The 24959-nt window shown below is 39.6% G+C and overlaps 2 protein-coding genes across 2 annotated transcripts in view; one reads left to right on the forward strand and one right to left on the reverse strand.

Annotated features, from left to right (window-relative positions):
- Positions 1-8871, reverse strand: part of LOC144440412 (galactosylceramide sulfotransferase-like) — a 31281-nt gene extending 22410 nt beyond the window's left edge. The window contains exon 1 of the mRNA XM_078129784.1: positions 8284-8871. Coding sequence (XP_077985910.1) covers positions 8284-8871 — 588 coding nt within the window. The remainder of the gene's footprint in view (positions 1-8283) is intronic.
- Positions 1-24959, forward strand: part of LOC144440436 (hydroxylysine kinase-like) — a 204871-nt gene that overhangs the window by 178500 nt on the left and 1412 nt on the right. The window contains exon 2 of the mRNA XM_078129807.1: positions 24528-24655. Within this exon, the coding sequence (XP_077985933.1) occupies positions 24528-24655 (128 nt within the window). The remainder of the gene's footprint in view (positions 1-24527; positions 24656-24959) is intronic.

Raw genomic sequence — 24959 nt, forward strand, 5'->3', positions numbered from 1 at the left:
AGACGGTCCTTCAAGACTTGATATCGAACACCAGCGGTGTCCCGAAGTTCGGTTAGGTAATGGAGCATCTGCTTTGTATTACTTAACAATGTGTGTATTCAGATACATTCCAAGTGGCATTTTACCGCTTCTCTTGCACATACGCACGAAAGGACGTCCAAGATGTGTGACAGACAGTCAGTTTTGCATATACGAAGGCAATATCAAAGAGTTAGCCTATGGTGTCATACCGTTTCAACGCTATCTTGTGGCCACTGTTGTGTTGTGTGCATGTCTGTTTGTGGAGGCACTGCCAGGGTATGAAAGCTACAGTATGATCAGTTGGTTACCCACTATACCCTTTTTGGCCTGTTGCCTGCTCAGTTACTCTCTGAGAGAAGACAAAGGAAGAAGACTTGTGTCCAATGCAAAACACAACGATGCAATCAGACGATGCTTATCTATGGTCACGTACACAATAGCCATAACATCTGTTGCTTTTGCCCTGCTCGATTTTGCAAAACGAGGCATATTTTTGTTAACAGGTCCTTGTTTATTTGACAACACGCATTTATTCCCAGAATGTTACAGGTTAGACAGTAGTGAGGAGGAATGCATGGAGGTTATTCTTCGAACGAGTCCAGCAAGAACAGACGTGTACAACTGCCCTAAAAACAGACTAGGTCCCTTTTGGTCAAAAGTGATGTACATGTCGTGGAGCATAAGGGTGTTTTTCCTTGTTTTTTATCACGGTATTTTAATAGGCGTCCATAGCCACTACGAGCCAGTATCCATCAAGTCGGCACTGTCCATGGCATCTTATGGTGGAAAACTACCCCCTGACATAAAAGTGTCCAGGCCAAAAGAACAAACAACAAAAAAAGATAAAAATCCAGTCAATAAAGGAGACCAACCCCTTCCATCCACATCATGTTCCAATTTAAGAGAAAGGACAGTAGAAAAACTAGTGTAGGATTTTCGTGACGGGAAAATCTATACTAACGTAAAACAAATTGGAAACTTTTAAAAGAAAAGAGAGAAATGAAGGTGTTGTCTTTGTGTGTTTTAATTCTAAGCATTCTCGTGTACATGGTTTCATGTGAATGTGTTCCTCGAGATGATATCTATGTCTTACCCAAAGACTCGAGGTCATTGATTGCATTTGGAGACATAGCATGTCATACAACGTGTACTTGCGACGATACGGCATGTTATAAATTCGGTGATCACATCAACACAACTAAAACTTCCACACATCAGTTTCAGATGTTCTATGAACATCAATTGTGTACCTGTCGTTGTTCACAAGGACAGGGTACTTTTCAATGTGGCGAAACACAGCCTGTAGAGATGTATCGAGTTCAATATTTGTGTCCTACTCCCAACGGACAACAACACACAACAACACCAACCCCTATCACAGAAAAGAGAAGCGCATCAACAATTCAGCCAAAAAATGGTATTATGGTTTCATCATCACCATGTGTTGCACAGTGGTATTGGCATAAACGGTGGACAGAAGATGTTGGTAGACCAGAATGCATGGCTCTCGACGAAGGGGAGGAGTGTGATTGTTTCAATGAAACTGCCAATTGTCCAGTATTACCACACGACATGAATCAAACAGACACATGTCTTCAACATATGCGTTTCACAGCACTGGATACTCATCCAACGTACACTTGCAAAGTCAAATACTGTAACTGTTTGTGTCTGGACAAAGGTAAACAAAAAGGCGTCTGGGCATGTCAGCTTCCTCTAAAACAAATACTTGGCAAATTAATCTGTCCCAAAAAGCCGAAAACCAAACCAAGTGAGAGTAACATAAGGAATACCAAAACTGGTGACAACACCAATACCAACACAGAGAGGAAGAGTGGAGAAAATATTGATCGTCACAAACAACACAACATAATTGGGATAGTCATTGGAGTAATCATCGGATTGACGTTTCTAATTGTGTTTGCCACTTTGACATATAATTTAGTCATTCGGATCAAACATCATCAAGTAACATTATCACACACAACATAGTTCTGGAAGTAATGTATTTATGCAATATATATATATATATATTGTGATAAAATAAAATACAAAAGAATGGAAGAGAAAACTCGTTTACTATTCCTTTTGGTATTTTTGACACTTTGTCTTGCATTCAGTGAGAAGATCAGTGACATACATTTTTATGATGTAACCCAAACACCGTGTGCAAGCGGCAAAGGTTTTCTCATTGAAAACCTTGCTACCAACAATAGCAACTGTCTGTGTAGACAACAAGGCAGGGTTGGAGAATCTTGTGAAATGCAGCTCCCTGACCCATCTTGTGGCATTTGGCCACATGGCGGTGACGGAAAGATAATACCACAGTGTATGTCAAACAGCAATGGTTGCCCATGCAGTGATGGTCAGCACCTTGGCACATGCAGATTGTCAACTGATTGTGTGTATTACGGTAGGCAACGTATCGTATGCAGCAACAGACATTGTGAATGCAACTGCAACAGCACATCAGGCGAATATTCTCTATCATGTTCACTGCCCCAAACAACCAGACTGATTGTGACACTTAATTGTAGGTTTGCTTCTGTTGAGGAAGTCAACTGTAAATCATGGGACGTGTTTTCGCAGAACTGTACAGATTATGAAACATTCTCCACGTCAGATACATGCTTTTCCTGGATGACGGATAGAACACTAAAAACCTGTCATATGGGAGAGCTGTATGAGAATGGTACACAAGAATGCCATTGTGATGCTGGGACGACAGTCACACAAGAGAGGGAATCATGTATATCTACAGACATGTGTTTGAGGCATTGGAACGGAAGTGCCTTTCAGTGCAGACGTAATAACTGTGCGTGTGACTGCAGGCTCAAGCACCTTTATTGTCAAAACAGGTTCAACGAGTGGGCAACAAGGGACATTGTCTGTCCTACATCACTAAACACTCTACATACACCTTCCACATTACAAGCAACATCATCCATTCTGGAGGAAGACATGACTCAAATGTCTACCACTTCACGTGAAACAACGTCGTCACCACAAGGTACATCCCCTACATCACGTGAAATACGTGAAGAGGTAGCAGCAATTGAAAATACACAAGACGAAATAACATTATCACCTTCCACATTACAAGCAACATCATCCATTCTGGAGGACGACATGACTCAAATGTCTATCACTTCACGTGAAACAACGTCGTCACCACAAGGTACGTCCCCTACATCACGTGAAATATCAACCACAGCTGAAATACGTGAAGAGGTAGCAGCAATTGAAAATACACAAGACGAAATAACGTTATCACCTTCCACATTACAAGCAACATCATCCATTCTGGAGGACGACATGACTCAAATGTCTATCACTTCACGTGAAACAACGTCGTCACCACAAGGTACGTCCCCTACATCACGTGAAATATCAACCACAGCTGAAATACGTGAAGAGGTAGCAGCAATTGAAAATACACAAGACGAAATAACGTTATCACCTTCCACATTACAAGCAACATCATCCATTCTGGACGAAGACATGACTCAAATGTCTACCACTTCACGTGAAACACCATCTAGCAGTAAGACAACGTCGTCACCACAAGGTACACCCCCTACATCACGTGATATATCAACCACAGCTGAAATACGTGAAGAGGTAGCAGAAATTGAAAATACACAAGATGAAACAACGTTATCACCTTCCACATTACAAGCAACATCATCCATTCTGGAGGAAGACATGACTCAAATGTCTACCACTTCACGTGAAACACCATCTAGCAGTAAGACAACGTCGTCACCACAAGGAACATCCTATACATCACGTGAAATATCAACCACAGCTGAAATACGTGAAGAGGTAGCAGAAATTGAAAATATACAAGACGAAATAACGTTATCACCTTCCACATTACAAGCAACATCATCCATTCTGGAGGACGACATGACTCAAATGTCTATCACTTCACGTGAAACAACGTCGTCACCACAAGGTACATCCCCTACATCACGTGAAATATCAACCACAGCTGAAATACGTGAAGAGGTAGCAGAAATTGAAAATACACAAGACGAAATAACGTTATCACCTTCCACATTACAAGCAACATCATCCATTCTGGACGACGACATGAATCAAAGGTCTACCACGTCACATACAACACCATCTAGCAGCATGACAACATCGTCACCATATACATCTCCAACTTCACAAGAAATATCAACCACAAATGAAATACTTGAAGAGGTAGCAGAAATTGAAAATACACAAGACGAAATAACGTTATCACCTTCCACATTACAAGCAACATCATCCATTCTGGAGGAAGAAATGACTCAAATGTCTATCACCTCACGTGAAACAACGTCGTCACCACAAGGTACATCCCCTACATCACGTGAAATATCAACCACAGCTGAAATACGTGAAGAGGTAGCAGAAATTGAAAATACACAAGACGAAATAACGTTATCACCTTCCACATTACAAGCAACATCATCCATTCTGGAGGACGACATGACTCAAATGTCTATCACTTCACGTGAAATAACGTCGTCACCACAAGGTACATCCCCTACATCACGTGAAATATCAACCACAGCTGAAATACGTGAAGAGGTAGCAGAAATTGAAAATACACAAAACGAAATAACGTTATCACCTTCCACATTACAAGCAACATCATCCATTCTGGACGAAGACATGACTCAAATGTCTACCACTTCACGTGAAACACCATCTAGCAGTAAGACAACGTCGTCACCACAAGGTACACCCCCTACATCACGTGATATATCAACCACAGCTGAAATACGTGAAGAGGTAGCAGAAATTGAAAATACACAAGATGAAACAACGTTATCACCATCCACATTACAAGCAACATCATCCATTCTGGAGGAAGACATGACTCAAATGTCTACCACTTCACGTGAAACACCATCTAGCAGTAAGACAACGTCGTCACCACAAGGTACATCCTATACATCACGTGAAATATCAACCACAGCTGAAATACGTGAAGAGGTAGCAGAAATTGAAAATACACAAGACGAAATAACGTTATCAACTTCCACATTACAAGCAACATCATCCATTCTGGACGACGACATGACTCAAAGGTCTACCACGTCACATACAACACCATCTAGCAGCATGACAACATCGTCACCATATACATCTCCAACTTCACAAGAAATATCAACCACAGATGAAATACTTGAAGAGGTAGCAGAAATTGAAAATACACAAGACGAAATAACGTTATCACCTTCCACATTACAAGCAACATCATCCATTCTGGAGGAAGAAATGACTCAAATGTCTATCACTTCACGTGAAACAACGTCGTCACCACAAGGTACATCCCCTACATCACGTGACATATCAATCACAGCTGAAATACTTGAAGAGGTAGCAGAAATTGAAAATACACAAGATGAAATAACGTTATCAACTTCCACATTACAAGCAACATCATCCATTCTGGACGACGACATGACTCAAATGTCTACCACGTCACATACAACACCATCTAGCAGCAGGACAACATCGTCACCATATACATCTCCTATTTCACAAGAAATAACTTCCACTATGCAAGTACCATCTCTTTCACCGGATGTAACATCTCATAAAGCATTGTCGACGGTTGGAGAAACATTGTCAGAGATATCTTCAAAAACTTTTAATAAAATACAACAAACAACGTCGACAGGCAAAATGACAATGACAAATGTACATTCGACATTGCGTCCTTCGAGAGCGGATAAGACAGGCAGTGTGTACCTTTCTACAATAACAGCAATTGTTTTTTGTGTTGTCATTGCATGTGCAATCACATTCATCCTATTTTTACTCGTCAAAACCAGTCGCTTTCACCATGGAACAAGTTAAAGTATAATAAAATAAAATAAAATGTTAAAAAACAAAAGAATCCATCTCTGTTGAAATGTGTGTGTGTGTGTGTGTGTGTGTGTGTGAATTACATAAGAATAAAAGCACTATAAAATACACTTTGTTACGTGGTTAATAAAACAGATTTATTTTCGAATTACAAGGCTGATTAAATTAGGCCTTCATTTGTCGCATTTCATTTGTAATAAGTTGCATAAAGAGAACAAATTCTTCCATGGTCGGTTTTTCTACCAACGAGTTTTCGACTCAACGGTCTTCATACTTTGTGCTTTTCATCATCACAAGGAAGATGTCTGTCATGGGGAGAGACTGTCAGGAAAAACGCTGTTTCTCCTTGACGTAATCTGTGAATGGAAGTTCTGTACGCCTTTGTCCACCATTCGTTTTTTCTTCATCGAAAGAAATGCCCACATGAATGCTGTAAGTTTCTTCTCCCTCGCGTAACAAAGAGCGACATGTGCACGTATTTATGTGATAAATATATATATATATATATATACAAACAAATTTTCTGGTGTTTTTTTTTTCATCCACGCAAGTAAAACACATTCGTCACGTCTTTTATGCAAATTACGACGGTTAGTCCACGGTTATAAAAGAAGGCAAGGGGTGATCTTTCCTCATTATCAACTAAGTATGAAGCCTGCTGTGCTCGCTTGTGTTGTTTTCCTCATCGCCTGTTTTGGCTGTCTTTCCATCAAAGCCGAAGAGGTTTACTCCAGTGTTGGTGACGATGTTATCCTTACGTGTCGGCACCCTCGACGCAGAGATGCACGCCGACTTTTGTGGCAGTATGAAGGTGGTGAATTACCACCTAAACTCGACGTTAATGTGAACGGGACGGACTTGAACCTCCGAATAGAAAACATCACTTATTCTGACACTGGTCGGTACACATGTAGGAAGGTAGGGGGAAGACGTCGTAAACATAATGCGGTCTACGCCAACGTTAATTTGCACGTCGGTGTGAGACCAGTGATTTCGGACTTTAAATGTTACAGCGAGAATATTCTCGAGATGTGGTGTGAGTGGGATTTGGTGGACTCGACAAATGACACGGTAGAGGTTTTTACGTACCGCCACTACTTTGAGTCAACTTCAGCATGGCGTGACTGTCCAGACGTTGAGACGAGAGGTCGGCGATCGTGTTTTTTCGACAGGTGGACCAACTACGGCAGCCTCCACGTAATGAGGATTGTGGTATCGAATGCTTACGGCCATGACGAAAAGGAGATTAAGTTCAACCCCGATACGCAGACGCGTACCAGACCACCCGCTAGCCTAACACTCGTGCGAAAGACACCCTACACTGTACACGTCAGGGTAGGCAAGCCGGACAATTGGATTGAAGATTATTTGCAGGTGGGGTACGCTTTACAATACAGAGATGATGTTTCTGAAGATCAAACGTGGAAAAACATCAACGACGCCTACAACAAAGACACTTTCGTCGCTGTTGCACTAAAGCCCTACACGGCATACTCCTTCCGCGCAAAATGTCGCACAGAATACGGCGTTAACGGGTCGTGGAGCGATTATGGTGACACCTTACATGTATTGACAGACCAGGCTGCGCCTTTCGATGGTGTAAAGTTGAGAATCAGTCTTGCTTTCTTGGAAGGGGACAGTGTCGAGATGACGGTTGTTGTTAGACAAGATCCTGTATTTTCCAATGGCGTTATCGAGGGTTACCATTTTGATCTTCGTAAGGGTACGAATGAAACCGGCAAAGAATTGATTCTAGAAAGTGGCTTACGTGGACACACTTTCACAAATCTTACTTCTATGGCCGACTATACCGTCATTGTCACTGCCTATAACGGAGCTGGTGCTTCGCCGCCTACATACTACATGTTAAACACTCGAAAATGTTTCGTGAGTTGCACTCCCCCCGCGTATTGAAAAGCAGGAAATGCACGCTCCAATACTTTTTTAGTTGAAGATGTTTTAATGACTGTCTGTGTTTTTAGGCAGTAGAATACACAATACGTGTGTGTGCATCCAGTGTTGTGGTTGTTTTTTTTTGTTAGTTACTTACATTTACATATGCCAAACTGAATTTTTCAAGTTCGTTTTTTGGAGATTAATAAAAAATCATTTGTAAACGGAAATATGTGTGTGACTCGCAACAGTTTTTTTGTGTGTAAAAGTGGTTTTTGGTCGATTTTTCAACTCAATGGTCTTCATACTTTGTGCTTTTCATCCTGACAAGGCAAATGTCTGCCACGGGGAGAGACTGTCAGGAAAAATGTAATTACGCACATTTTGTAACTGTTTCTTCCTGACATAATCTGTGAATGGAAGTTCTGTTCTCGTCAATCCAAGACACATTGTGTCATTCTTTACAGATGGTTTGATTTTGATGCTTTGTACACTTACATGATTTGGGCGCCACACTTTGGGATCATTTGTAATGACTTTCTCAATACAATGGTTGGAATAGTATTCCCGCCTCGATTTCAGTTTTGCTAGTTCTGTTTGTATTCGCTCTCTTCCGAAACTTTCAATACGTTTCCAAAGTGTTGTATTAAAATGGTCATACAATTTTACATCTCCAGCATGCCACTTCAGTACCTTTCCTGCCACTTCTTCAGTAATGTTACTTTTTGATTTTGGTGCTCGTGCATTCATTGAAAATGCTACAATATCGTCTGTATCCCAACACATCAATTCTTTGAGCAACACAAGCGATTCATCCATGTACTCTGCTATCATTATTAAATTAAATGTTTCGTCTATATATTTAATTTTGTTGTCAATATTTGTCACGTTCCACATATCCTCTGAGTTCATACCAAGGTCAAACAGCATAGGATTCAATAATCGTGCATTATGTGATTTATTATAATAATATTCGATACCGTCAGCGAATTCTTTCAAACCTGCGGGGCCTTTTAGACCAACATAATTGCCAAAGTCGAAATAAGTGAATGAGGATCCTGCAGTGAAATGGTCATCAATATTCATGACTCCTAAATGCCTATTACCTGCAGTGAAAGGGTCATCAATATTCATGACTCCTAATTGTCTATTACATGCAGTGAAAGGGTCATCAATATTCATAACTCCTAAGTGCCTATTACCTGCAGTGAAAGATTCGTCAATATTCATGTCTCCTAAGTGCCTATTACTTGCAGTGAAAGGGTCGTCTATATTCATAACTCCTAATTGTCTATTACCGGCAGTGAAAGAGTTGTCAATATTCATGTCTCCTAATTGTCTATTACCTGCAGTGAAAGGGTCATCAATATTCATGACTCCTAAATGCCTATTACCTGCAGTGAAAGGGTCATCAATATTCATGACTCCTAATTGTCTATTACATGCAGTGAAAGGGTCATCAATATTCATAACTCCTAAGTGCCTATTACCTGCAGTGAAAGAGTCATCAATATTCATAGCTCCTAAGTGCCTATTACCTGCAGTGAAAGGGTCATCAATATTCATAACTCCTAAGTGCCTATTACCTGCAGTGAAAGAGTCGTCAATATTCATAACTCCTAAGTGCCTATTACCTGCAGTGAAAGGGTCGTCTATATTCATGACTCCTAAGTGCCTATTACCTGCAGTGAAAGAGTCATCAATATTCATAACTCCTAAGTGACTATTACCTGCAGTGAAAGGGTCGTCTATATTTATGACTCCTAATTGTCTATTACCTGCAGTGAAAGAGTCATCAATATTCATAACTCCTAAGTGCCTATTACCTGCAGTAAAATGGTCATCAATATTCATAACTCCTAATTGTCTATTACATGCAGTGAAAGAGTCATCAATATTCATAACTCCTAAGTGCCTATTACCTGCAGTAAAATGGTCATCAATATTCATAACTCCTAATTGTCTATTACCTGCAGTGAAAGAGTCATCAATATTCATAACTCCTAATTGTCTATTACCTGCAGTGAAATGGTCATCAATATTCATAACTCCTAATTGTCTATTACATGCAGTGAAAGGGTCATCAATATCCATGACTCCTAAGTGCCTATTACCTGCAGTAAAATGGTCGTCAATATTCATAACTCCTAAGTGCCTATTACCTGCAGTGAAAGAGTCATCAATATTCATGACTCCTAATTGTCTATTACCTGCAGTGAAATGGTCATCAATATTCATGACTCCTAAGTGCCTATTACCTGCAGTGAAAGGGTTGTCAATATGCATGACTCCTAAGTGCCTATTACCTGCAGTGAAACGGTCATCAATATTCATGACTCCTAATTGTCTATTACCAGCAGCGAAAGGGTCATCAATATTCATAACTCCTAAGTGCCTATTACCTGCAGTGAAAGAGTCATCAATATTCATGACTCCTAATTGTCTATTACCTGCAGTGAAATGGTCATCAATATTCATGACTCCTAATTGTCTATTACCAGCAGCGAAAGGGTCATCAATATTCATGACTCCTAAGTGCCTATTACCTGCAGTGAAAGAGTCATCAATATTCATGACTCCTAATTGTCTATTACCTGCAGTGAAATGGTCATCAATATTCATGACTCCTAATTGTCTATTACCTGCAGTGAAAGGGTAGTCAATATTCATGACTCCTAAGTGCCTATTACATGCAGTGAAAGGGTCGTCAATATTCATGACTCCTGAGTGCCTATTACCTGTAGTGAAAGGGTCGTCAATATTCATAACTCCTAAGTGCCTATTACATGCAGTGAAAGGGTCATCAATATTCATAACTCCTAAGTGCCTATTACCTGCAGTGAAAGAGTCATCAATATTCATGACTCCTAATTGTCTATTACCTGCAGTGAAAGAGTTGTCAATATTCATAACTCCTAAGTGCCTATTACCTGCAGTGAAAGAGTCATCAATATTCATGACTCCTAAGTGCTTATTACCTGCAGTGAAAGGGTCATCAATATTCATGACCCTAAGTGCCTATTACCTGCAGTGAAAGGGTCATCAATATTCATGACTCCTAAGTGCTTATTACCTGCAGTGAAAGGGTCATCAATATTCATGACTCCTAATTGTCTATTACCTGCAGTGAAAGAGTCATCAATATTCATGACTCCTAAGTGTCTATTACATGCAGTGAAAGGGTAGTCAATATTCATAACTCCTAAGTGCCTATTACCTGCAGTGAAAGGGTCATCAATATTCATAACTCCTAAGTGCCTATTACCTGCAGTGAAAGGGTCGTCAATATTCATAACTCCTAAGTGCCTATTACCTGCAGCGAAAGAGTTGTCAATATTCATGACTCCTAAGTGCTTATTACCTGCAGTGAAAGGGTTGTCAATATTCATGACTCCTAATTGTCTATTACCTGCAGTGAAAGGGTCATCAATATTATGACTCCTAATTGTCTATTACCTGCAGTGAAAGGGTCGTCAATATTCATGACTCCTGAGTGCCTATTACCTGCAGTGAAAGGGTTGTCAATATTCATAACTCCTAAGTGCCTATTACTTGCAGTGAAAGGGTCATCAATATTCATGACTCCTAAGTGCCTATTACTTGCAGTGAAAGGGTCGTCAATATTCATGACTCCTAAGTGCTTATTACCTGCAGTGAAAGAGTCATCAATATTCATGACTCCTAAGTGCCTATTACCTGCAGTGAAAGGGTCATCAATATTCATGACTCCTAAGTGCCTATTACCTGCAGTGAAAGGGTTGTCAATATTCATGACTCCTAAGTGCTTATTACCTGCAGTGAAAGAGTCATCAATATTCATGACTCCTAAGTGCCTATTACCTGCAGTGAAAGGGTCATCAATATTCATAACTCCTAAGTGCCTATTACCTGCAGTGAAAGGGTTGTCAATATTCATGACTCCTAAGTGCCTATTACCTGCAGTGAAAGGGTTGTCAATATTCATGACTCCTAAGTGCCTATTACCTGCAGTAAAAGGGTTGTCAATATTCATGACTCCTAAGTGCCTATTACCTGCAGTGAAAGGGTTGTCAATATTCATGACTCCTAAGTGCCTATTACCTGCAGTGAAAGGGTTGTCAATATTCATGACTCCTAAGTGCCTATTACCTGCAGTGAAAGGGTTGTCAATATTCATGACTCCTAAGTGCCTATTACCTGCAGTGAAAGGGTTGTCAATATTCATGACTCCTAATTGCCTATTACCTGCAGTGAAAGAGTCATCAATATTTATGACTCCTAATTGTCTATTACCTGCAGTGAAATGGTCATCAATATTTATGACTCCTAATTGTCTATTACCCGCAGTGAAAGAGTCGTCAATATTTATGACTCCTAATTGTCTATTACCTGCAGTGAAAGGGTCGTCAATATTTATGACTCCTAATTGCCTATTACCTACAGTGAAAGGGTTGTCAATATTTATGACTCCTAATTGTCTATTACCTGCAGTGAAAGGGTAGTCAATATTCATGACTCCTAAGTGCCTATTACATGCAGTGAAAGGGTCGTCAATATTCATGACTCCTGAGTGCCTATTACCTGCAGTGAAAGGGTCGTCAATATTCATAACTCCTAAGTGCCTATTACATGCAGTGAAAGGGTCATCAATATTCATAACTCCTAAGTGCCTATTACCTGCAGTGAAAGAGTCATCAATATTCATGACTCCTAATTGTCTATTACCTGCAGTGAAAGAGTTGTCAATATTCATAACTCCTAAGTGCCTATTACCTGCAGTGAAAGAGTCATCAATATTCATGACTCCTAATTGTCTATTACCTGCAGTGAAAGGGTTGTCAATATTCATAACTCCTAAGTGCCTATTACCTGCAGTGAAAGAGTCGTCAATATTCATAACTCCTAATTGTCTATTACCTGCAGTGAAAGAGTCATCAATATTCATAACTCCTAAGTGCCTATTACCTGCAGTGAAAGAGTCATCAATATTCATGACTCCTAAGTGCCTATTACCTGCAGTGAAAGGGTCGTCAATATTCATAACTCCTAAGTGCCTATTACCTGCAGCGAAAGAGTTGTCAATATTCATGACTCCTAAGTGCTTATTACCTGCAGTGAAAGGGTTGTCAATATTCATGACTCCTAATTGTCTATTACCTGCAGTGAAAGGGTCATCAATATTATGACTCCTAATTGTCTATTACCTGCAGTGAAAGGGTCGTCAATATTCATGACTCCTGAGTGCCTATTACCTGCAGTGAAAGGGTTGTCAATATTCATAACTCCTAAGTGCCTATTACTTGCAGTGAAAGGGTCATCAATATTCATGACTCCTAATTGTCTATTACTTGCAGTGAAAGGGTTGTCAATATTCATAACTCCTAAGTGCCTATTACTTGCAGTGAAAGGGTCATCAATATTCATGACTCCTAATTGTCTATTACCTGCAGTGAAATGGTCATCAATATTCATAACTCCTAAGTGCCTATTACCTGCAGTGAAATGGTCGTCAATATTCATAACTCCTAAGTGCCTATTACCTGCAGTGAAAGAGTCATCAATATTCATGACTCCTAAGTGCCTATTACCTGCAGTGAAAGGGTTGTCAATATTCATAACTCCTAAGTGCCTATTACTTGCAGTGAAAGGGTCGTCAATATTCATGACTCCTAAGTGCTTATTACCTGCAGTGAAAGAGTCATCAATATTCATGACTCCTAAGTGCCTATTACCTGCAGTGAAAGGGTCATCAATATTCATGACTCCTAAGTGCCTATTACCTGCAGTGAAAGGGTTGTCAATATTCATGACTCCTAAGTGCTTATTACCTGCAGTGAAAGAGTCATCAATATTCATGACTCCTAAGTGCCTATTACCTGCAGTGAAAGGGTCATCAATATTCATAACTCCTAAGTGCCTATTACCTGCAGTGAAAGGGTTGTCAATATTCATGACTCCTAAGTGCCTATTACCTGCAGTGAAAGGGTTGTCAATATTCATGACTCCTAAGTGCCTATTACCTGCAGTAAAAGGGTTGTCAATATTCATGACTCCTAAGTGCCTATTACCTGCAGTGAAAGGGTTGTCAATATTCATGACTCCTAAGTGCCTATTACCTGCAGTGAAAGGGTTGTCAATATTCATGACTCCTAAGTGCCTATTACCTGCAGTGAAAGGGTTGTCAATATTCATGACTCCTAAGTGCCTATTACCTGCAGTGAAAGGGTTGTCAATATTCATGACTCCTAATTGCCTATTACCTGCAGTGAAAGAGTCATCAATATTCATGACTCCTAATTGTCTATTACCTGCAGTGAAATGGTCATCAATATTTATGACTCCTAATTGTCTATTACCCGCAGTGAAAGAGTCGTCAATATTTATGACTCCTAATTGTCTATTACCTGCAGTGAAAGGGTCGTCAATATTTATGACTCCTAATTGCCTATTACCTACAGTGAAAGGGTTGTCAATATTTATGACTCCTAATTGTCTATTACCTGCAGTGAAAGGGTCGTCAATATTTATGACTCCTAATTGTCTATTACCTGCAGTGAAAGGGTTGTCAATATTCATGTCTCCTAATTGTCTATTACCTGCAGTGAAAGAATCATCAATATTCATGACTCCTGAGTGTCTATTACTTGCAGTGAAAGGGTTGTCAATATTCATGTCTCCTAAGTGCCTATTACCTGCAGTGAAAGGGTTGTCAATATTCATAACTCCTAATTGACTCCTGAGTGTCTATTACCTGCAGTGAAAGAGTCATCAATATTCATGACTCCTGAGTGTCTATTACCTGCAGTGAAAGGGTCGTCAATATTCATATCTCCTAATTGCCTATTACCTGCAGTGAAAGGGTCGTCAATATTCATGACTCCTAAGTGCCTATTACCTGCAGTGAAATGGTCATCAATATTCATGACTCCTGAGTGTCTATTACATGCAGTGAAAGGGTCATCAATATTCATAACTCCTAAGTGCCTATTACCTGCAGTGAAAGGGTCATCAATATTCATGACTCCTAAGTGTCTATTACTTGCAGTGAAAGGGTCGTCTATATTCATGACTCCTAATTGTCTATTACCTGCAGTGAAATGGTCATCAATATTCATAACTCCTAAGTGCCTATTACCTGCAGTGAAAGGGTCATCAATATTCATGACTCCTAATTGTCTATTACCGGCAGTGAAAGAGTCGTCAATATTCATAACTCCTAATTGTCTATTACCTGCAGTGAAAGGGTCATCAATATTCATGACTCCTAATTGTCTATTACCTGCAGTGAAAGAGTTGTCAATATTCATAACTCCTAATTGTCTATTACTTGCAGTGAAAGGGTCATCAATATTCATGTCTCCTAAGTGTCTATTACTTGCAGTGAAAGAGTCGTCAATATTCATGACTCCTAATTGTCTATTACCTGCAGTGAAAGGGTCATCAATATTCATGACTCCTAATTGTCTATTACTTGCAGTGAAAGGGTCATCAATATTCATAACTCCTAAGTGCCTATTACCTGCAGTGAAAGAGTCGTCAATATTCATGACTCCTAATTGTCTATTACCTGCAGTGAAAGGGTCATCAATATTCATAACTCCTAATTGTCTATTACCTGCAGTGAAAGGGTCATCAATATTCATAACTCCTAAGTGCCTATTACCTGCAGTGAAAGAGTCGTCAATATTCATGACTCCTAATTGTCTATTACCTGCAGTGAAAGGGTCATCAATATTCATAACTCCTAAGTGCCTATTACCTGCAGTGAAAGAGTCGTCAATATTCATGACTCCTAAGTGCCTATTACCTGCAGTGAAAGGGTCATCAATATTCATGACTCCTAATTGTCTATTACCTGCAGTGAAAGGGTCATCAATATTCATAACTCCTAATTGTCTATTACTTGCAGTGAAAGAGTCGTCAATATTCATGACTCCTAATTGTCTATTACCTGCAGTGAAAGGGTCATCAATATTCATGACTCCTAATTGTCTATTACTTGCAGTGAAAGAGTCGTCAATATTCATAACTCCTAATTGTCTATTACCTGCAGTGAAAGGGTCATCAATATTCATGACTCCTGAGTCCCTATTACCTGCAGTGAAAGGGTTGTCAATATTTATGACTCCTAAGTGCCTATTACCTGCAGTGAAAGGGTCATCAATATTTATGACTCCTAATTGTCTATTACCTGCAGTGAAAGGGTCGTCAATATTCATGACTCCTAAGTGCCTATTACCTGCAGTGAAATGGTCGTCTATATTCATAACTCCTAAGTGCCTATTACCTGCAGTGAAAGGGTCGTCAATATTCATGTCTCCTAATTGTCTATTACCTGCAGCGAAAGGGTCATCAATATTCATGACTCCTAATTGTCTATTACCTGCAGTGAAAGGGTCATCAATATTCATGACTCCTAATTGTCTATTACCTGCAGTGAAAGGGTCGTCAATATTCATGACTCCTAATTGTCTATTACTTGCAGTGAAAGGGTTGTCAATATTCATGACTCCTAAGTGCTTATTACCTGCAGTGAAAGGGTTGTCAATATTTATGACTCCTAATTGTCTATTACCTGCAGCGAAAGGGTTGTCAATACGCATTACTCCTAAGTGCCTATTACCTGCAGTGAAAGAGTCATCAATATGCATGACTCCTAAGTGCCTATTACATGCAGTGAAAGGGTCGTCAATATTCATGACTCCTAAGTGCCTATTACCTGCAGTGAAAGGGTTGTCAATATTCATAACTCCTAAGTGCCTATTACCTGCAGTGAAAGGGTCGTCAATATTCATGACTCCTAATTGTCTATTACTTGCAGTGAAAGGGTTGTCAATATTCATGACTCCTAAGTGCCTATTACCTGCAGTGAAAGGGTTGTCAATATTTATGACTCCTAATTGTCTATTACCTGCAGCGAAAGGGTTGTCAATACGCATTACTCCTAAGTGCCTATTACCTGCAGTGAAAGAGTCATCAATATGCATGACTCCTAAGTGCCTATTACATGCAGTGAAAGGGTCGTCAATATTCATGACTCCTAAGTGCCTATTACCTGCAGTGAAAGGGTCATCAATATTCATGACTCCTAAGTGCCTATTACATGCAGTGAAAGGGTTGTCAATATTCATGACTCCTAAGTGCTTATTACCTGCAGTGAAAGAGTCATCAATATTCATGACTCCTAAGTGCCTATTACCTGCAGTGAAAGGGTTGTCAATATTCATGACTCCTAAGTGCCTATTACCTGCAGTGAAAGGGTTGTCAATATTCATGACTCCTAAGTGCCTATTACCTGCAGTGAAAGGGTTGTCAATATTCATGACTCCTAATTGTCTATTACCTGCAGTGAAATGGTCATCAATATTTATGACTCCTAATTTTCTATTACCTGCAGTGAAAGGGTTGTCAATATTCATGACTCCTAATTGTCTATTACCTGCAGCGAAAGGGTCATCAATATTCATGACTCCTAATTGTCTATTACCTGCAGTGAAAGGGTCATCAATATTCATGACTCCTAATTGTCTATTACCTGCAGTGAAAGGGTCGTCAATATTCATGACTCCTAATTGTCTATTACCGGCAGTGAAAGAGTCGTCAATATGCATGACTCCTAATTGTCTATTACCTGCAGTGAAAGGGTTGTCAATATTCATAACTCCTAAGTGCTTATTACCTGCAGCGAAAGGGTTGTCAATACGCATTACTCCTAATTGTCTATTACCTGCAGTGAAATGGTCATCAATATTTATGACTCCTAATTGTCTATTACCTGCAGTGAAAGGGTTGTCAATATTCATGACTCCTAATTGTCTATTACCGGCAGTGAAAGAGTCGTCAATATGCATGACTCCTAATTGTCTATTACCTGCAGTGAAAGGGTCATCAATATTCATGACTCCTGAGTGCCTATTACCTGCAGTGAAAGAGTCGTCAATATGCATGACTCCTAAGTGCTTATTACCTGCAGTGAAAGAGTCATCAATATTCATGACTCCTAAGTGCCTATTACCTGCAGTGAAAGGGTTGTCAATATTCATGACTCCTAAGTGCCTATTACCTGCAGTGAAAGGGTTGTCAATATTCATGACTCCTAAGTGCCTATTACCTGCAGTGAAAGGGTTGTCAATATTCATGACTCCTAATTGTCTATTACCTGCAGTGAAATGGTCATCAATATTTATGACTCCTAATTGTCTATTACCTGCAGTGAAAGGGTTGTCAATATTCATGACTCCTAATTGTCTATTACCTGCAGTGAAATGGTCATCAATATTCATGACTCCTAAGTGCCTATTACCTGCAGCGAAAGAGTCGTCAATATTCATGACTCCTAATTGTCTATTACCTGCAGTGAAAGGGTCATCAATATTCATGACTCCCAATTGCCTATTACCTGCAGTGAAAGGGTCATCAATATTCATGACTCCCAATTGCCTATTACCTGCAGCGAAAGGGTCATCAATATTCATGACTCCTAAGTGCTTATTACCTGCAGCGAAAGGGTTGTCAATACGCATTACTCCTAATTGTCTATTACCTGCAGTGAAATGGTCATCAATATTTATGACTCCTAATTGTCTATTACCTGCAGTGAAAGGGTTGTCAATATTCATGACTCCTAATTGTCTATTACCGGCAGTGAAAGAGTCGTCAATATGCATGACTCCTAATTGTCTATTACCTGCAGTGAAAGGGTCATCAATATTCATGACTCCTGAGTGCCTATTACCTGCAGTGAAAGAGTCGTCAATATGCATGACTCCTAAGTGCTTATTACCTGCAGTGAAAGAGTCATCAATATTCATGACTCCTAAGTGCCTATTACCTGCAGTGAAAGGGTTGTCAATATTCATGACTCCTAAGTGCCTATTACCTGCAGTGAAAGGGTTGTCAATATTCATGACTCCTAAGTGCCTATTACCTGCAGTGAAAGGGTTGTCAATATTCATGACTCCTAATTGTCTATTACCTGCAGTGAAATGGTCATCAATATTTATGACTCCTAATTGTCTATTACCTGCAGTGAAAGGGTTGTCAATATTCATGACTCCTAATTGTCTATTACCTGCAGTGAAATGGTCATCAATATTCATGACTCCTAAGTGCCTATTACCTGCAGCGAAAGAGTCGTCAATATTCATGACTCCTAATTGTCTATTACCTGCAGTGAAAGGGTCATCAATATTCATGACTCCCAATTGCCTATTACCTGCAGTGAAAGGGTCATCAATATTCATGACTCCCAATTGCCTATTACCTGCAGCGAAAGGGTCATCAATATTCATGACTCCTAATTGTCTATTACCTGCAGTGAAAGGGTCGTCAATATTCATGACTCCTAATTGTCTATTACCTGCAGTGAAAGGGTCATCAATATTCATGACTCCTAATTGTCTATTACCTGCAGTGAAAGGGTCGTCAATATTCATGTCTCCTAATTGTCTATTACCTGCAGCGAAAGGGTCATCAATATTCATGACTCCTAATTGTCTATTACCTGCAGTGAAAGGGTCATCAATATTCATGACTCCTAATTGTCTATTACCTGCAATGAAAGGGTCGTCAATATTCATGACTCCTAATTGTCTATTACCTGCAGTGAAAGGGTTGTCAATATTCATGACTCCTAAGTGCTTATTACCTGCAGCGAAAGGGTTGTCAATACGCATGACTCCTAAGTGCCTATTACCTGCAGTGAAAGAGTCATCAATATGCATGACTCCTAAGTGCTTATTACCTGCAGTGAAAGAGTCATCAATATGCATGACTCCTAATTGTCTATTACCTGCAGTGAAAGGGTCGTCTATATTCATAACTCCTAAGTGCTTATTACATGCAGTGAAAGGGTCGTCAATATTCATGACTCCTAAGTGCCTATTACATGCAGTGAAAGGGTCGTCAATATGCATGACTCCTAATTGTCTATTACCTGCAGTGAAAGGGTTGTCAATATTCATAACTCCTAAGTGCCTATTACCTGCAGTGAAAGGGTCGTCAATATGCATGACTCCTAATTGTCTATTACCTGCAGCGAAAGGGTCATCAATATTCATGACTCCTAAGTGCCTATTACCTGCAGTGAAAGGGTCGTCAATATGCATGACTCCTAATTGTCTATTACCTGCAGTGAAAGGGTTGTCAATATTCATAACTCCTAAGTGCTTATTACATGCAGTGAAAGATTCATCAATATTCATGACTCCTAATTGTCTATTACCTGCAGTGAAAGGGTCGTCAATATTCATGACTCCTAATTGTCTATTACCTGCAGTGAAAGGGTCGTCAATATTCATGACTCCTAATTGTCTATTACCTGCAGTGAAAGGGTCGTCAATATTCATGACTCCTGAGTTCCTATTACCTGCAGTGAAAGAGTCGTCTATATTCATGACTCCTAAGTGCCTATTACCTGCAGCGAAAGGGTCATCAATATTCATAACTCCTAATTGTCTATTACATGCAGTGAAAGGGTCATCAATATTCATGACTCCTAAGTGCCTATTACCTGCAGTGAAAGGGTCATCAATATTCATGACTCCTGAGTGCCTATTACCTGCAGCGAAAGGGTCATCAATATTCATGACTCCTAATTGTCTATTACCGGCAGTGAAAGAGTCGTCAATATGCATGACTCCTAATTGTCTATTACCTGCAGTGAAAGGGTCATCAATATTCATGACTCCTGAGTGCCTATTACCTGCAGTGAAAGAGTCGTCAATATGCATGACTCCTAATTGTCTATTACCTGCAGTGAAAGGGTCATCAATATTCATGACTCCTAAGTGCTTATTACCTGCAGTGAAAGGGTTGTCAATATGCATGACTCCTAAGTGCCTATTACCTGCAGTGAAAGAGTCGTCAATATTCATGACTCCTAATTGTCTATTACCTGCAGTGAAAGGGTCATCAATATTCATGACTCCTAAGTGCTTATTACCTGCAGTGAAAGGGTCATCAATATTCATGACTCCTAAGTGCTTATTACCTGCAGTGAAAGGGTCATCAATATTCATAACTCCTAAGTGCCTATTACCTGCAGTGAAAGAGTCGTCAATATTCATGACTCCTAATTGTCTATTACCTGCAGTGAAAGGGTCATCAATATTCATGACTCCTAAGTGCTTATTACCTGCAGTGAAAGGGTTGTCAATATTCATAACTCCTAAGTGCCTATTACCTGCAGTGAAAGAGTCGTCAATATTCATGACTCCTAATTGTCTATTACCTGCAGTGAAAGGGTCGTCAATATTCATGACTCCTAAGTGCCTATTACATGCAGTGAAAGGGTTGTCAATATTCATAACTCCTAAGTGCCTATTACCTGCAGTGAAAGAGTCATCAATATTCATGACTCCTAAGTGCCTATTACCTGCAGTGAAAGGGTTGTCAATATTCATAACTCCTAAGTGCCTATTACTTGCAGTGAAAGGGTCATCAATATTCATGACTCCTAATTGTCTATTACTTGCAGTGAAAGGGTTGTCAATATTCATAACTCCTAAGTGCCTATTACTTGCAGTGAAAGGGTTGTCAATATTCATAACTCCTAATTGTCTATTACCTGCAGTGAAAGGGTTGTCAATATTCATAACTCCTAAGTGCCTATTACCTGCAGTGAAAGGGTTGTCAATATTCATAACTCCTAAGTGCCTATTACCTGCAGTGAAAGGGTTGTCAATATTCATGACTCCTAAGTGCCTATTACCTGCAGTAAAAGGGTTGTCAATATTCATGACTCCTAAGTGCCTATTACCTGCAGTGAAAGGGTTGTCAATATTCATGACTCCTAAGTGCCTATTACCTGCAGTGAAAGGGTTGTCAATATTCATGACTCCTAAGTGCCTATTACCTGCAGTGAAAGGGTTGTCAATATTCATGACTCCTAAGTGCCTATTACCTGCAGTGAAAGGGTTGTCAATATTCATGACTCCTAATTGCCTATTACCTGCAGTGAAAGAGTCGTCAATATTTATGACTCCTAATTGTCTATTACCTGCAGTGAAATGGTCATCAATATTTATGACTCCTAATTGTCTATTACCCGCAGTGAAAGAGTCGTCAATATTTATGACTCCTAATTGTCTATTACCTGCAGTGAAAGGGTCGTCAACATTTATGACTCCTAATTGCCTATTACCTACAGTGAAAGGGTTGTCAATATTTATGACTCCTAATTGTCTATTACCTGCAGTGAAAGGGTCGTCAATATTTATGACTCCTAATTGTCTATTACCTGCAGTGAAAAGGTTGTCAATATTCATGTCTCCATATTGTCTATTACCTGCAGTGAAAGAGTCATCAATATTCATGACTCCTGAGTGTCTATTACCTGCAGTGAAAGGGTCGTCAATATTCATAACTCCTAAGTGCCTATTACCTGCAGTGAAAGGGTCATCAATATTCATGACTCCTAAGTGTCTATTACTTGCAGTGAAAGAGTCGTCAATATTCATAACTCCTAATTGTCTATTACCTGCAGTGAAAGGGTCATCAATATTCATGACTCCTAATTGTCTATTACCTGCAGTGAAAGAGTTGTCAATATTCATAACTCCTAATTGTCTATTACTTGCAGTGAAAGGGTCATCAATATTCATGTCTCCTAAGTGTCTATTACTTGCAGTGAAAGAGTCGTCAATATTCATGACTCCTAATTGTCTATTACCTGCAGTGAAAGGGTCATCAATATTCATGACTCCTAATTGTCTATTACTTGCAGTGAAAGGGTCATCAATATTCATAACTCCTAAGTGCCTATTACCTGCAGTGAAAGGGTCATCAATATTCATGACTCCTAAGTGTCTATTACTTGCAGTGAAAGAGTCGTCAATATTCATAACTCCTAATTGTCTATTACCTGCAGTGAAAGGGTCATCAATATTCATGACTCCTGAGTCCCTATTACCTGCAGTGAAAGGGTTGTCAATATTTATGACTCCTAAGTGCCTATTACCTGCAGTGAAAGGGTCATCAATATTTATGACTCCTAATTGTCTATTACCTGCAGTGAAAGGGTCGTCAATATTCATGACTCCTAAGTGCCTATTACCTGCAGTGAAATGGTCGTCTATATTCATAACTCCTAAGTGCCTATTACCTGCAGTGAAAGGGTCGTCAATATTCATGTCTCCTAATTGTCTATTACCTGCAGCGAAAGGGTCATCAATATTCATGACTCCTAATTGTCTATTACCTGCAGTGAAAGGGTCATCAATATTCATGACTCCCAATTGTCTATTACCTGCAGTGAAAGGGTCGTCAATATTCATGACTCCTAATTGTCTATTACTTGCAGTGAAAGGGTTGTCAATATTCATGACTCCTAAGTGCTTATTACCTGCAGCGAAAGGGTTGTCAATACGCATTACTCCTAAGTGCCTATTACCTGCAGTGAAAGAGTCATCAATATGCATGACTCCTAAGTGCCTATTACATGCAGTGAAAGGGTCGTCAATATTCATGACTCCTAAGTGCCTATTACATGCAGTGAAAGAGTCATCAATATTCATGACTCCTAAGTGCCTATTACATGCAGTGAAAGGGTCATCAATATTCATGACTCCTAAGTGCTTATTACCTGCAGTGAAAGAGTCATCAATATTCATGACTCCTAAGTGCCTATTACATGCAGTGAAAGGGTCGTCAATATTCATGACTCCTAAGTGCCTATTACCTGCAGTGAAATGGTCGTCAATATTCATGACTCCTAAGTGCCTATTACCTGCAGTGAAAGAGTCATCAATATTCATGACTCCTAATTGTCTATTACCTGCAGTGAAAGGGTCATCAATATTCATAACTCCTAAGTGCCTATTACCTGCAGTGAAAGGGTTGTCAATATTCATAACTCCTAAGTGCCTATTACCTGCAGTGAAAGGGTTGTCAATATTCATAACTCCTAAGTGCTTATTACCTGCAGTGAAAGGGTCGTTAATATTCATGACTCCTAATTGTCTATTACCTGCAGTGAAAGGGTTGTCAATATTCATAACTCCTAAGTGCTTATTACCTGCAGTGAAAGGGTCGTCAATATTCATGACTCCTAAGTGCCTATTACCTGCAGTGAAAGGGTTGTCAATATTCATAACTCCTAAGTGCTTATTACATGCAGTGAAAGAGTCATAAATATTCATGACTCCTAATTGTCTATTACCTGCAGTGAAAGGGTTGTCATTATTCATAACTCCTAAGTGCCTATTACATGCAGTGAAAGGGTCATCAATATTCATGATCCTAATTGTCTATTACCTGCAGTGAAAGGGTCGTCAATATGCATGACTCCTAAGTGCTTATTACCTGCAGTGAAATGGTCGTCAATATTCATGACTCCTAAGTGCCTATTACCTGCAGTGAAAGAGTCATCAATATTCATGACTCCTGAGTGCCTATTACCTGCAGTGAAAGGGTCGTCAATATGCATGACTCCTAAGTGCCTATTACCTGCAGTGAAAGGGTCGTCAATATGCATGACTCCTGAGTGCTTATTACCTGCAGCGAAAGTGTCGTCAATATTCATGACCCTAAGTGCCTATTACATGCAGTGAAAGGGTTGCGAATATTCATTTTTCACCTTCTGCATAAACATTTCTGCTGACAATAATATTGGAAGACAAGAATATTGTTGTGTTCAGTTCACGGCTGCAGCTCCCTCCCCCCCCCCCTCCATCCTCCCCCAATATCAAATAATTATGTGTTGATAGTTTATGACGATACTAGTCATGTCCATACCTATAAAGCTTCATTACCTTATTTTTCAGGAACCTACATACATTCCATACGTCTACTGTCATTCCTACCTGGAGTGATTTACAAAAATGCCGAATTGACCCCTGACCTCTGTTACCAGGGTGGTAAACACATTGCAAGTATAGATGTTGCACTGAAAGTAAGTACAACTGTTACCATGACAACTACTACTACAACACTAACTGTAATCCTAACCATAATGCAACTCTTAGTATCCTACCCTTTACCACCAGAGTATAATCTAATATTCAAATGTATTTTGTATTTTATTTCCCCTCGCTACTTGTTTGGATTAGAACTGTTGGGGAAGCAATTCAGTTGATTTACTCGATTCATTTTCGAATCAAGTGTAGTTAAAAATAAAATTACATTAAGTGCGGACTGTGAACGATTTTAAATAGCTAGAAGTTTGTATTCAATGTCTTATGCCATTTTCAACAATT

Source organism: Glandiceps talaboti, chromosome 9 (genome assembly GCF_964340395.1).
Source record: "Glandiceps talaboti chromosome 9, keGlaTala1.1, whole genome shotgun sequence".
Classification (NCBI taxonomy): domain Eukaryota; kingdom Metazoa; phylum Hemichordata; class Enteropneusta; family Spengelidae; genus Glandiceps; species Glandiceps talaboti.